This window comes from Mus musculus, chromosome 17, assembly GCF_000001635.26.
Source record: "Mus musculus strain C57BL/6J chromosome 17, GRCm38.p6 C57BL/6J".
Classification (NCBI taxonomy): Eukaryota; Metazoa; Chordata; class Mammalia; order Rodentia; family Muridae; genus Mus; species Mus musculus.
The window spans coordinates 67,713,708-67,727,643 of record NC_000083.6 but is presented as its reverse complement, the minus strand read 5'-3'; the positions used below and the strand labels follow the sequence as shown (position 1 = coordinate 67,727,643).

The 13,936-nt window shown below is 45.9% G+C and overlaps 1 protein-coding gene across 4 annotated transcripts in view; it reads right to left on the bottom strand.

Moving 5' to 3' along the window:
• Nucleotides 1-13,936, bottom strand: part of Lama1 (laminin, alpha 1) — a 125,519-nt gene that overhangs the window by 95,002 nt on the left and 16,581 nt on the right. For all 4 annotated transcript variants that reach the window (XM_006523718.4, XM_006523717.4, XM_030249517.1 and 1 more), the window contains exons 2-3: nucleotides 10,780-10,950; nucleotides 10,370-10,482 (exon numbers count right to left, since the gene is read on the bottom strand). In XM_006523718.4, coding sequence (XP_006523781.1) covers nucleotides 10,370-10,482; nucleotides 10,780-10,950 — 284 coding nt within the window. The remainder of the gene's footprint in view (nucleotides 1-10,369; nucleotides 10,483-10,779; nucleotides 10,951-13,936) is intronic.

Here is a 13,936-nt window from a genome sequence, read left to right as displayed (position 1 = left end):
AGAAGTCAACAAGCCATCGAGCTGGAAGTCAGGAGAACAACGCAGAGGGTGTCGGAAGTATTTTCCTTCTGGAGACACTGTTGAATTAGGTTCTGGCTAAGATCTGGCAAGTGAAGCCACTTTTCCAACAGAAAACTCAGCCCAGAGCTGTTAGGGCTTCCCAGAGCCCCACAGATGGTCTGCACAAAGCCCCATGGGTGAGGAGAACACCTGCTCCCAGAGGTTGTATCCTGAACAACAGATAACCAGCATGGGACCCCAACGGAAGGCTAGAAGTGAGTTGTGGTGACCCCGAGAGCCTGGGTCTCAGTGGAGCCCTACTTGATGGTGGATGGTCACTGACCCTGCTTCTATGCACACCCTCAGAGGAGGAACAAAGGTGTCTAGCTTTGACCCCCAGAGTAAGGAAGAGTGAAGAAGACAGAGACAGTTAAATCTAAAGACAGGCAATTTTGATTACCTCAACACTGTAGGGAAGAAACATTAGGACGATTGAAAATACATTTAAAAGAACAATTATGAAAAGCCCAAATTTGACCCAACCCACGGTACTGAGGGCTCTATGGAAATGCTTTATAGGTCTGTCCAATCTTTATATAAATATGAAACCCAAGAGTCTATTAATTAAAAATAAATAAAGCAAGAGAAACTATTATAAACATGCTCTGGTAATTATGAACCCTAAGAAGCTAAGGCCACCACGGTCAGTGGCTGAAGCTGGAAAATGATCTCACGGCCTCCCCGGCGTTCCCAGGACATCTCGGTTTGTACAGCTAATCATTTGCAGCTCTAAACCCTGATCTCAGGGTTTCCCAGGCTTCATTCATACCTGCGCAAGGCTGAGGAGCAGGCTACACTGAGGCCCCATTCTCTGAGTACAGTCAAGCACGATGAGGATGCTTTCTGTGAAGTGAATCGCACGGTCATCTCTGTGAACACCAGGGTGGGTTAGCACAGCCCTGCGCTGTGCTGCCTGCTACACACTCAGCCCCAGGGTTCAGCCAATTGCTCCTAGGCTTCTCATCTGTCGTGTCACTGCACAGAATAGTGTAGGGAATTGTGGCATGATGCATTGTATTCAACCCAGTGTGCCTAGATATATATCCAATATAATGACATAAGATAAGGCAGAGTTATTGATTACTTAATTCTCTAATATTCAGAAAAGAAAGAACAAGGGAGGAGGGAAGGAGCGGGGAAGAGGGAGGGGGAGCAAGGGCCTTTTAATCATGATGCTAAGGAGTTGTGAGGAACACTGTCAGTCACCGCGGACACGTAAAATGAACAAAAAATTTTTTTGGAAGAAAAACAAAATCCAAACTAATGAAGACTGCATTTGAAGGCTGGAAGGTAGCTTAGTGGTGTAGCAGACGAAAGTCTCTGAGCTCCAATCCTTGGTACTGAAGACTCTACAAGAGAGCTATCAACACCGCAGCCACAAAAATATTCATGTATGACTTATAGTGGCCCCAAACTGAAAACACATTAAATAAAGCATTATGAACCTATATAATAAAGTATTGCTTAGTCTTTAAACACTGTTACAGGAATTTAGCTTATGGTCATAAAGATAAAGCAATAACTGCCGAATCCTGGCACAACCAACAAAGGCCTTGTATATGAGAGGCAGTATTTAAGTTCTGAGCTGTAAGACACCCAGACCTCGAGAAGAAGAGCTACAATTCCGCAATCTCTGCTGCAGCCACCTTATGAGCTAAGGTTTACTCATTTGTCTTGCAGAGAAACATATTCCTATCTTTTTAATCCTACTCCTCGAAAAAAGCAGAAAACATAAACCCAGGAAAAGACTTTTATAAGAACACCCACAGACGCTTTTACACAATGGACAGAAGCTGGAAACACCTCTGACCAGGAAAGAATAAACAAAGGTCGGTGCGCTCATAACGATGCTCAGAAGAAAGGAGCAAACCAGCACAGGATGCCCAGAGGAAAGAAGCCAGATGCGGGTTGTGACCCCATTGCTAGGAAGTTATATATCATCATGTGACCTCATGGAAGGCGGGGGTGGGGGATGGGGGGTGGGGTGGGGGAAGCAGAGAGGCTGGTGAAGGAAGAGGATGAGGCCAATAGGTAACAGCCTGGGAAGGGGCAGCAGTGCTCTGGGATGACATGACGAGGATAGTCACCGTTGATAAGTACACGGCTTCATCGTGCCTCTTTGTCTGTCAAAGGCCATCCAACTACATACTCGGGGTCTGTGGGATTCACTGTTTGCAGCTGATAGCAAGCCCTCCACATCTGGGCACAGCACTCTGCTGTTTAAAGACTCTGGTCATCATGCTGATGACAGATGCCAACTGCTAGGATCCCTGCGGTGCCACAGAGCTGCACTGGCTCCTGCACACACCACTGGATATCATACATGTCTTGCTGTTCTCTGGTCAGGCTTTGATGGCGGCATCTGAACATGTGCGGACATTTCCTTATCTCTAGCAATATGGTTTAGTGGCTGCACAGCATTCGCACTGGTGAGGTATCCCATGGGAGCTAGTAACGCTCTCAAGTCTACACGAGGATGTCATTAATACCTATGTGATACACCCTATAAGGGACTGGGGCTTGGGATCGGTATCCTGATACTTGGGAGATAGTTTGGTGATGAAGTCAATATCCCTTGGAGAATAGGGGTCAGATGCTTGGCTGCCTGGGCAGGAAAATAAGAGAAACTGCTAGGATCGGATGTGCTATCTCAGCTCACACATGCTGCACTTTCGCTACTGCAATCCTTTTCTGAGCTTCTGCCTTGTCCCCTGCAAGGCCTTCCTCATTTCCTCCTTCCTTCCTTCCTTCCTTCCTTCTTTCCTTCCTTCCATCCTCCCTCCCTCCCTCCCTCCCTCCCTCCCTCCCTCCCTTCCTTCCTTCCTTCCTTCCTTCCTTCCTACAGTGAGTCCTTCTGTGAGATCCCCATAAGCCCCTTCCTGTATGTTCTGTTTGTATCTGCAACACCACAGAGCAGAAGCTAACTGCTACCCGCCTCCTACAACACCAGAGGACAAACCCCCGGAGGGACCAGCTCTCCTCCACATCGATGGCAAAGGAGACATTGCTATATAGGTTAGTATATCTGAGAAACCTACTTTTTCCTCTGCCGAGGGTTTTGTATGGATACAGTAATTGTCTTGTGTGTCACCATATCCTGAGACTGTAGAACCTGTGGAACAGCAACTCTGTGACACACTGAATGTGCACAGTAGGCACAAATATGAAGAGTGGCTCGGAAGGAGCTCTCGCTGTTAAAACCATCAGTGATTAGGAAAAAGAATCCTTCCCCGCCTCCTTTGTGTTTGTGGGCTGTACGTGCCTGTGTTCGTGTATTTTTGTGTAATGTATGGGTAAGTGCTCACGTGTGTGCCTATGAATGCGAGGCCCAGGGTTGCTATCGTCCTCCCTCAATCACTGACTGAGAGCATAGTCTCTCAGTCAAGCCCAGAGCCCACTGATGGACTTATTCCTGCTAAACAGCTTGCTCTGGGAATCACTTGTCTCTGTGTTCCCTGGTTGGAGTTGCAGGCAGGTTGCCACGCCTAACTGGGATTTATATGGGGTTGGGGGGTGGGGAACAACTGCTGAGCCCTCTCTCCCAAATGTTTGTCTTATAATTTGTTTAACGCTCCTGTCACTACCATGGCTTTTACTTCTATATCAGAGTGAGGCGTTTCTGTGTAATGACCCACTGCAAGCAAAAAGGTTACTAATGCATAGTCGACATCCCCAGCACCAGGGAGGCAGAGGCAGGCTCTGTAAGCGCTAGGCCAGCCTGCTCTAGACAGCATGATCCACCTCAACTCAGGGCTACACAGTGAGACCCCTTGAACCAAAGGGGGTTAGGAGGGAAAGCTGGAATGAATTCCAAACTGCAAAGCTTGTCTCAAAAATTTTGTCAGAAATCACAATCTTTGTTTATCCCTAGTATAACCGAAAAAATAAATAAATAAGGATTTTTTTCCCTCCCTTTGGCGGAGTTCCATTTCTGTCCACAAATGCACAGGGCGCTTTATTTCAATGGCAAACAGTTGGGAATGGGAAAAGCATATTGCAAAAGACTCTTGCCAAACCATCCTCATTCACTTCCCCCAGAATCCCACTCAGGTCCCAGCCAGAAAAGCTGACGTTGAAACAGATGAAATGTCCAAGGCTCTGCTGCTCAGAACCCAAAAGAGAGAACAGGAGTGTTTGCCAAACTCCCCCAAACAATAGGCTGATCGTCCCTGACGGGCACACCACAGCTACCAAGGTCGATTTCTTACACATGGTTGGGTAACTGGAAGAGTCGCCATGTGTGGGGAATAAAACAAGAGGGTAGACATGGCTAACTAACATTGAGCTGTGTGGGTATTGGGAGAGAATAGAGCAGAAGAGATATCCCCAGGGAGCAGCGGGAGCAGAGAGGGCTACTTCTAAGCCATCAAACAGATGTCAGACAGACAACGTTATATCTAAAACTGGACAGGTCAGGATGAACATGCACAGAGCATCACCCTGTCCTATGGCAGCGAGTGGTAACAGAGGCTTCTGTGACGCAGCATTCGAAGGATAAGCCTTCCACCTCCCTGCAGAAATCTCTTTTTAATGCCCAAAGCCAAGACCCATTTGTTATAAAGGCCCAATTTAGAGGTAAGATCTACATATCTTTCAGGGTGTCTGAAGAATGCAGTTTGTTTTCTTATGGACCTTCTCAGGGTACTTAGTAAAGTGTGTGTGTGTGTGTGTGTGTGTGTGTGTGTGTGCATGTGTGGTGTGTGTGCATGTGTGGTGTGTGTGTGTGCATGTGGTGTGTGTGGTGTGTGACTGTGTGTGGTGTGGTATGTGCTGTGTGTGGTGTAGTGTATGTGTGTGTGGTGTGTGGTATGTATGTGTGTGTGTGGTGTATGTGTATGTATGTGGTGTATATGTGTGTGGTGTATGTGAGTGTGTGTGGTGTGTGTATGTGTTGTGTGGTGTATGTGTGTGTGTATATTGTGTGGTATGTATGTGTGTGCGTGGTGTGGTATATGTGTTTGTGTGTGGTGTGTGAGTGTATGTATGTATATTAGTATGTATGTGTGTATAGTGTCTGTGGTGTTGTGTACGTGATTGTGTGGTGTATGTGTGTATGGTATGATGTATATATGTGTGTATGTGTGTGTGGTGTGTGTGAGAGTGTGTATGTATGTATGTGTATATGGTGTGGAATATGTATGTGTGGTGTGTGTGAGTGTGTATGTATGTGTGGCATATGTATGTGTGTTTGTGGTATGTGTGTGTACCAGCAGTAAAAACCACCTAATTGTCATCAATTTATCTGAGATTTGAGGGAACGAAACACAATGGACATCCAAACTAATGAGACTTTACAACTCCCCCAAGCCAGCGACTCTAGTCTAAGGGCTTGCACACAACAAAGGTTCTTCTGTGATCCTGTTCCCACAACTAAGTGGCACTTCCTAATTAAACCTACACAAAAAGTAGGCGCTCCTAGCTCCTCGCTTGGTGCCGCAGGGAACGTTTCCTTTCTCTCCAAACAGATTTTATCTTTAAAAGGATTTTTTTTTTCTTTTTTGTACTCATAGATCCGACCCTCCTGGTGAAAATATTTGAGCAGGCTTTAAAAATTCTTTTGAAGGAAACACAAAAGCACCAATTCAATTTGTATTCTCAACACTATGAGGTGAAGAGCACCCAAGTCTATCAGCCACTGCCGAAACACAGAAGCGCTGGTATCTCAGACCTGCAGGGTGGAGGATCCCAGTGGACTCATGGCAGGGCAGCAGCAGAAGCAGAGAGGGGCCAGAATCTCAGCTCAGCTCGCCAAAGTTAGGAAAAAAAAAAAAAGTAAGGACCCTTGACGGCCACCCCGTGTCATAGCTTGAAGGCCAGCAGTGCTTGGAGATCAGGTGAGGGAGACCAGCAGTGTAGAAGGAACTCAGATTTGGGAATTGAACCTAACTTCTCCATGTGGAGCTACTGATCCTGAGGACAAGCTAGTGACTCGGCTGCTCTATCCTGTGACACTTTCCTTTATATAAAGGAGAGCACATCTTCATCGCAGGACAGTTGGACATTGACATCGTACGACAGGACAACACTGAGGAAGAAATCTCGAAGCAGCCTCCAGCAGACACCCGTACATTTCTGTCCATTGGCCAATAAAAAAATACTCCTTTTAAAGCGACCCTCAAAACTAAACGGGAAACTTGGAATTTAAGCTTCAAGAGATGGTTTCTATTCGGTTCATTCTCTCTTTGTCAGGGAATGAGGTCGGTAGGTTTAACTGAGAGCTCCCCCATTGTTATCCATAACAAAACAACCCAACCATGCCCAGGAACTCTTATGCTCAGGAGGGGCAACTGTAATGGAAGACCACAGCAAAGCTTTTAAAAGCTGTAATAGTGAGTTGCAGTTATATTGTTCAAGTCAAGAACAAGATACAATTTTCTACATCCCGGAATCTCTGCTGGAGAAAGGTGGGGTCTGAGGGTGCCATGCAATGACAGCCTCCAGCCACTGGAGTTGCAGGAGTCCTGTCCTGGAGGGAGCTGCACAAACTCTTGCCCTCAGGCTCTAAGTTCAGTTTAGTCTTCTGTCACAGGCCTCAGTGACTGACCCTGACTGACTCGGGGTTTGGAGTGTGATTATGAGAGTTCAGAGACACAACCCCGAGCAGAGGTGTGCACAGCACACACCTGAGGTAGAAAGTGCCAGAAGTGTGAACACTGTGTGTGTGGGGGGGGTTATTAAATGCATAGAGCAAAAAGAAAAGAAGAGAAGAGAAGAGAAGAGAAGAGAAGAGAAGAGAAGAGAAGAGAAGAGAAGAGAAGAGAAGAGAAGAGAAGAGAAGAAAGGGGAAGGGGAAGGGGAAGGGGAAGGGGAAGGGGAAGGGGAAGGGGAAGGGGAAGGGGAAGGGGAAGGGGAAGGGGAAGGGGAAGGGGAAGGGGAAGGGGAAGGGGAAAGGGGAAAGGGGAAAGTTAAGCTGGGACCGTTTTATGGTGTTATCAAAAAAGTGAAGAGATGGCGAGCGTCTCTGCCTCCTCACGCTAACCGGAATTGTCTGTTTACAACGAACCCATTTTATTCTCCAAAACTGAAAAGTTATCACTGACTTATGAAGTTTGTTTTTCTAAAAATTTGCATGATTCTTTTTCCATTTTTGTTTTGTTCTTTTTAGCTTTTAGTATCCTCTTAGTAAGTCTAATTAGGTTATTTTAAGGTCTTGTTTAACATTTCCCCTGCTGGTGTCTGAAGATCAGAGAAAGGAAGGTGATGGGGTGGTTAGATGGCTTGGTCTATGGTTAGATGGCTTGGTCTATGGTTAGATGGCTTGGTCTATGGTTAGATGGCTTGGTCTATGGTTAGATGGCTTGGTCTATGGTTAGATGGTTTGGTCTATGGTTAGATGGCTTGGTCTATGGTTAGATGGCTTGGTCTATGGTTAGATGGCTTGGTCTATACAGTGCCTGCCACACAAGCTTGAGGAGCTGAGTCCCCAGCACACACGGAAATGAGCCAGGCATGTTGGTGCAGAAATATAATCTACTGGAAGGGGGCAGAGACAGGTCGATCCTATAGCTCACTGGCCAGCTAGCTGAGCCAATTAGAGAACACCGGGTTCTGGGAGTGACGACTCAACAAGGCAAGGCAGAGAGCATTTAAAGAGGACACTTGGCATCAGCCTCTAGTGTCCACATGCTTGTGCACACACTTGCCTGTGAACCAGATGGACTCACACACATGTGCACATGCATGTGCACACACATGTACATACACACAGTACACACACTCATGCACAAAGTACACACAAAGAGAAGGGGCAGATAAAGAAACAAATTGAGGTTTATAGCAGTGAGGAGTTAGTTGGGCACACTATTGCTTCTAATGCTATCACACTCTGTAAAAAAAGAAAAAAAACTGCCTTGGGGTCACTCTCTGCATCTCCACTATGCCACACCAAAACCAATCAACATCAAGGTAATATAATATACCCGTATTAAACGAAATTATTTCTGGGATTCCTCAGTCCTCCTGCCTGACAAGTTCTCCCAGCTGAGATCCAAGGGCACCTAGTCCTAGGTGTAGTAGAAGTTAGCCCATGATTTGGCCAGGAAGACTCCAAAGTTTCCATTTTCCTTTCAATGGGTTTGCAATCTGGCTGACCACCATGACAAGATGCTGTTCCAAGGAAGCCACAGCTGCTTCTCTGCGCTTGCATCAATGCAGGGACACAGCAAGTGGTCACCTGCTGGGGTAGGTGGGTCTAGCTGCTAACAACTGAGAGTCTCCCCTGGATTCTGACTCCTGGGGCTGAGACTGGATCTCTGAACAACACCAGGCATCTCCTTCAAGAGGCTGGGGACCCTGCAGAGGGAGGCTACCAGATGGCGCCTGTCACCTGGCTTTTCCTCTTGGTCTCAGTCCAACAGATAAACCACTGACAGAGCTACAATAGTTGACTCCAGTTGCAACTCTCCAGGATTTCCCAGGGGAGCCTCCTACTGTGCCACGGAGTCGGTGTGGGGAGGTTCTCCCTCAACCAGATGCCAACAGTTCCAATCCTCCCCTGGTCCCTCCAGCTCCATCACAGCTCAAGAGACTTTCTGCCCCACCCCACCCCCTTCAGTTCTCCAATACCATTGAACCAATTTCTGGCATTGAATATGCCTCTCTCTCCATGCCCAGCTCATGTGCTTCCTGCTGCCTGGCTGATACAGTACACCATGCCTTTCACAGTGTGGAAGAATGTTTAACTGTGATAAACTATAGGTAACGTTCAAACCGCCATTTCAGCCAATTGAATCAAATGATTCCACCAGATTAATTCATGGTTTTTTTTTTTTTTCACTATCACCATCATGCACCCAAACGACCTTCTTACTATCATCTGACACTCCCTTCAGAAACTAACTCCCATTTTTTTTTCTTTCAGCACCTGCAACCGCAAATTATACAATATTTCGTCTTCTGCATGTGTCTTATGCCACTTCACACGACTTCAAGTGTTAAAATTTCATCTGCTTTCAAGGGCCGAATGGTGTGTGTGTGTGTGTGTGTGTGTGTGTGTGTGTGTGTGTGTGTGTTTGCATGCACCACGTGCCCGTGCTGCCATCCGTTAAACCAATCGCCTGATGATGGACATCTATCTGAGTGGTCACCACCCTTTGGCTTCTGAGACCAATGCTGCTGTAACCGTGATGGTTTGCTTTCTGTTCTTTGGATTATAGACCTGGAGTGGGGGAAGAGCTGAGCATATTCGGACTGTGCATTTTAAATATTTAAGGACCCACCACCCACCGCTGGGTTTTCCCTGGTCCTGCATCATTGACACACCAACCAGAAGTGTAAGGATCTCTCTCTTCCTCAACTCCCTGCCACACTTGGGGACTTTCCATTTCTTTTAGAAGAGTTATCCTAATGGGTGTGAGATGGTAGCTTCTTGTGCTTTTGGTTTTCATTTCTCTGATGCATATTGATCTTTAATACAGTATTTCTCAAATCAGAAATCCTTCTGTTCTGCTGAGAAATATTAGCATGGGAAACACACTTCCAACCCAGTGAGCAGGACCTAAAATAATCCTGATAACCATAATAGTCAAGATTCATAAAATATGCATTCTCTCTTAGAGTGATTTATTTTTTGATTTAAGAGTACCCAAAATACTCACTGAGGGTGGCATCACTTCCTCAAGGGTGGTGCCTACACACCCTAAAGGCAAGAAGAATTCACATGCACACTACCAGGCAAACTTCAGCTCTGCCCTCACTATGGCACCCTAGACCAAGACACTTGTATTTTCCTTAAAAGCAAGGCTAGCACATATGTCAAATCTCACTGGTTTTACAAATGGTCGAACCCAAACCAGGGCTTCTTAAATATTGCTATTCAGAGAAAGAAACGAGCAGGAGTTACTCGTGCAAAGTCCTAAGAAAGTACATCCAGACTTCATACCCAACCTCTCTGCCCAGCCTGGTCCTCCTGCATGCTCTTCTGTAGGGTCAAGCTGGTGAGTCCGCCTGTCCCTCCCCAACTGGTCAGATCTAGTCTAGCTCCTACGTCAGAGCTCCAGTCTAGTCAGGTTGCAGCTGCCTACACAACAAACAACCCCTAGGTTTCTGTCAGGACCTGTCCCTGTCCCTCCCCTACCCATAGTCCCATACACACACATACCATAGGCCCGACCAGATATACCCTCATACTCTAGGCTTGGACCAGGACCGTATAGGTGAAGAAGTGCTACCACATAATACTATGTATCACCTACCCAACACCTGGACAAATGTGTTCAAAAACAAACAAACAAACAAACAACAAACAAACCAAAACAAGGCATACATCAGAGTGCTTTGGACCATCTCCAGCGGGCCTGGCCCAACCTACCTGCCGTAAGTCCAGGGTGACAGTGACCCAGTGATACTCTCTCCCATTCTGAATACTGGGGCTCTGCCACCAGTTGTTGGTGCCATCGATTGCGTGTGATATCGGATGGCGCTCTGTTAAAAGAAAACAAAAAGGTAGCTCTCAACTTTGGATTTTCATTCTTACACTGCCAAACCCACCCAGTGCAGAGGAAGATCAGCCGTGGTGAGCTGTGTTGGAAGATTTTTCAGCCAAAGTCTTCAGTTGCTTCCAAAAGTATGAATTCCTATGGGTGGACCTGGGGTTGGAGCTCAAAGACAGAACTCATGCTAAGCATGTGCAAAGCCCTGAGTTCCATCCAAGCACCCGCAAAGAGAAGTTGTATAAAGTGTCTCATAGGTGAGTCTCTATGAATAGAAAGCTGTACTTGCCTCTAGGATTCGTACTGTTACCGTCACAGACCCGGCATTGGGCGTGTCGAACAGGCCGGCCCGGCACGTGCTCCACGAGTTTGCAGAACATCTCAGGCCCCTTCTCTCCACAGGTAGCATTGGCGCTGATGTGGGCATTGGTGGCCAGGTTGAGAATGGCAGGGAACAAGCCTGAAAGCCAAAGTCCAAAAGCAAAATCAGTCAAGACAAGCTGTGTAGCCCACCTCATAGGCAGATCCAAAGAAGACTGGAAATCCACAGGCTGAATGAAGGGACCTTCCACCAAGATTGGGCACGTGAGCGGCAAAAGTCTCCCTGATGTGAAACTCTGAGACAGGACACATCTGTGAGAAAGACCCAGAACACAAGAAGGAATTTTCTGGAATAAATATGTTCTGTATCTTTCTCAATGTCTGGACTTCTTAGGCACATGTGATTATGGGAAAATATACAGAATGAATACACTAAGATGTGGGCATTTTACCGCAGGTATATTTTATCTGAAGTAACAAAAACAATTATTAATGGGTAACCTGGATCAGTGGTTAGAGGCGGGATATCCTTACGCCTTCAGTTCATTCTGAGATGCATCAAAGCTCAACCTGGTTGCTATAGAGATTGTCCCTAACCACAGCTAGAGAATCCAGGTTCTCAACATATCCGTCTAGCTTCTGATTGCCATTGTCCTCCTAAAATGTTGAAACAATGTGTTTAAAGGCAAGTTGTACATTCACACACTGTCCAAAGAAATCTGCCCACCCGCCTCAAAGAAAGAGCCAGCCGCCTGCTGCCTCTGGCGGGACTTGCAGGGGTCTTCCCTGTAATTTTGTGTGATTTTCTTTTCTCCCTAAAGATGGCCTGTTTTCTTGTGTGAAGAAAACTTCAGAACACAGAGATCCAAATTTCACAGTTCCCCCCCCCCCCCGGCACAGATAATCTCTGCCTTTGTCCCGTTTTTTTTTCTTGATGATTTTTATCTCGAAGCAGCTGGACGCGTGGCAGGTTCCAAGCATTCAGAAGCAGTGTTTGCACAATTCTGAGGGCAGGGTTCCCACGAGGGTTCTTCTGAGATTTAACTTTATCTTGATAGAGGGGCTGACCGCAGCGAAGAGGCTATAAAGATCCAGAAATTACAGTGTGCACGCGGTGGAGGAGGAAACCTGCAGGAAGGGACCGTGTACACAGTCCTGCGAGGCGCTTAGCCTGCTGCCGAGCTTCCGACTCCACAGATTCTCATCTTCCCGGATCACAGACTGTCACGTGCTCCTTGTAAATAACTTAGTCAGGTCTGGGGATGGGGCTCAGTGGTCGAGCATTTATTTGCCTAGCACATCCTCAGTCCTACACACACACACACACACACACACACACGCACACGCACACGCACGCGCACGCACACGCACAGGCACACACATGCACACATGCACACACACGCACACACACACAGGATCAGTATTATTTCTAAAATGTTTATGTTCAATTTAATAACATTCAATTGCATTAATTCTATAGAAGGAATCCTTGCCTTTAATTTCTTTGATCTTTGAGTACTACCTACTATTTCCTATGGTGTTTCACATAAAAATTTAGGAATTTAAGTCATAAAACAAAAATGGTTCTCATGACAGAGTTGCTGGGTTGCAAACATCAGTCTACCCTGGGCCTGCTGTAAGAAGACAGACAGTTATTTGCTGCTGCTGTTTGTTTGTTTGTTTGTTTGTTTGTTTTTAATGACATGCCCCCTCATAGGCTGACCACACCCCTGAGCAGGCTTTAATCTTAAGACTAGCTGGACAACACAAACTAGACTTGGTAGAGAAAGAAGCACTCTTGAAGGTAGGTGGGAAGGAGTGGGAGGGGTGGAAGGGTGCTGAGAATGTTCAAAATACATCGCACAACATTTTCAAAGAATTAACAAAAATATATTTTCAAAACTTAAGTCTCTCAGAGAGTCTTTACACATGAATTAGAATTACCCAGCAGTTTGACTATCATGGGAGCACTCAAATCAGCGGATCCAGGGCCTGAGAGTGGCTAAAAACTACTCCTCACATAGCATGTTTTAATTCCACCTTATAGACTAAATCGCATTCCATATTGCGTTTTGTCACATCTTTAAAGATTAAAGAAAGCCAGCATTAGAGACTGGAGAAAACAATTTGAGTAGGAATTTGATATTTGTTTATATGTATGTTTGAAGTTCTCTCCAGCCACTGAGTCATCTTCAAGTCTGGTGTTCAAGTATTCAAGAAATACTTCAACCCAGGGCAACTGACCTTGTGAACATCAAATGGCTAGAGGAAGGGGTAGGAAATCCACTCAGGCCTACTGAGAAGGCAAGGCTGGCTTTGCATAGAAGCAGTCAAGATAGATGTCAAGTGCACCATATGCCTAATAAGCTAGACTCTACATTTCTGTTGGGAAAGTAATTTCCTTCAGTTATTTCTACTGCAATAGTAACCTCTTTTTCCTCCCCTTCAGGACACACTGCAGAACAAGTTACATGTCTATGCATTTCATCAGCACCGAGAAACTTGGTTATACCAAACCCTTCGGAGCATGAAACACATGCGTCCCCACTTGCTGGCTGCTCCTGTTTCGGCCCCTTTCTTCACAGCCCGAGCACACCTGGCCCCCTAGAAGTCCCTTCAGGGCCGGGCTGCTGGAGTGGAAAGTCCCCTAACTAAGATTAGGTTAAAAGCAATTGCCACCAACCTATAGACAAAAAGTAATATTATGCAATTACCATAACTTTGTCCCAGACATTTCTAGTAGTTTAATAATTTATTAATAGAAGCTTCTGAGTTCTTCCCTGTACAGTGTTTTCACATCTTAATGGATCTTCAAATATTGACTGAGCTCATCACAGCACCTTCTTCACGGAATCTTCTCAAACAATTCAGAGTCAGTCCTTAAGGCCCTCGAAGTGAAAGTGTGCGCCAGCATGCACATGTGTGCAAGTGTGTGTGCAAGTATGTGCACATTTGTATTGTGCACAAGTGTGTACAAGTATGCATTTCTATCTTGGGGAGAAAAAGGTTTTGAGTTCCACACAATACTGTACTTATCTAATATATAATAAAAAATTAATGTGACCATCCACAAAGAAGAGGACCTAAAATTCCTATTTAGAGGAACCTGTTAATATGTTCAGATA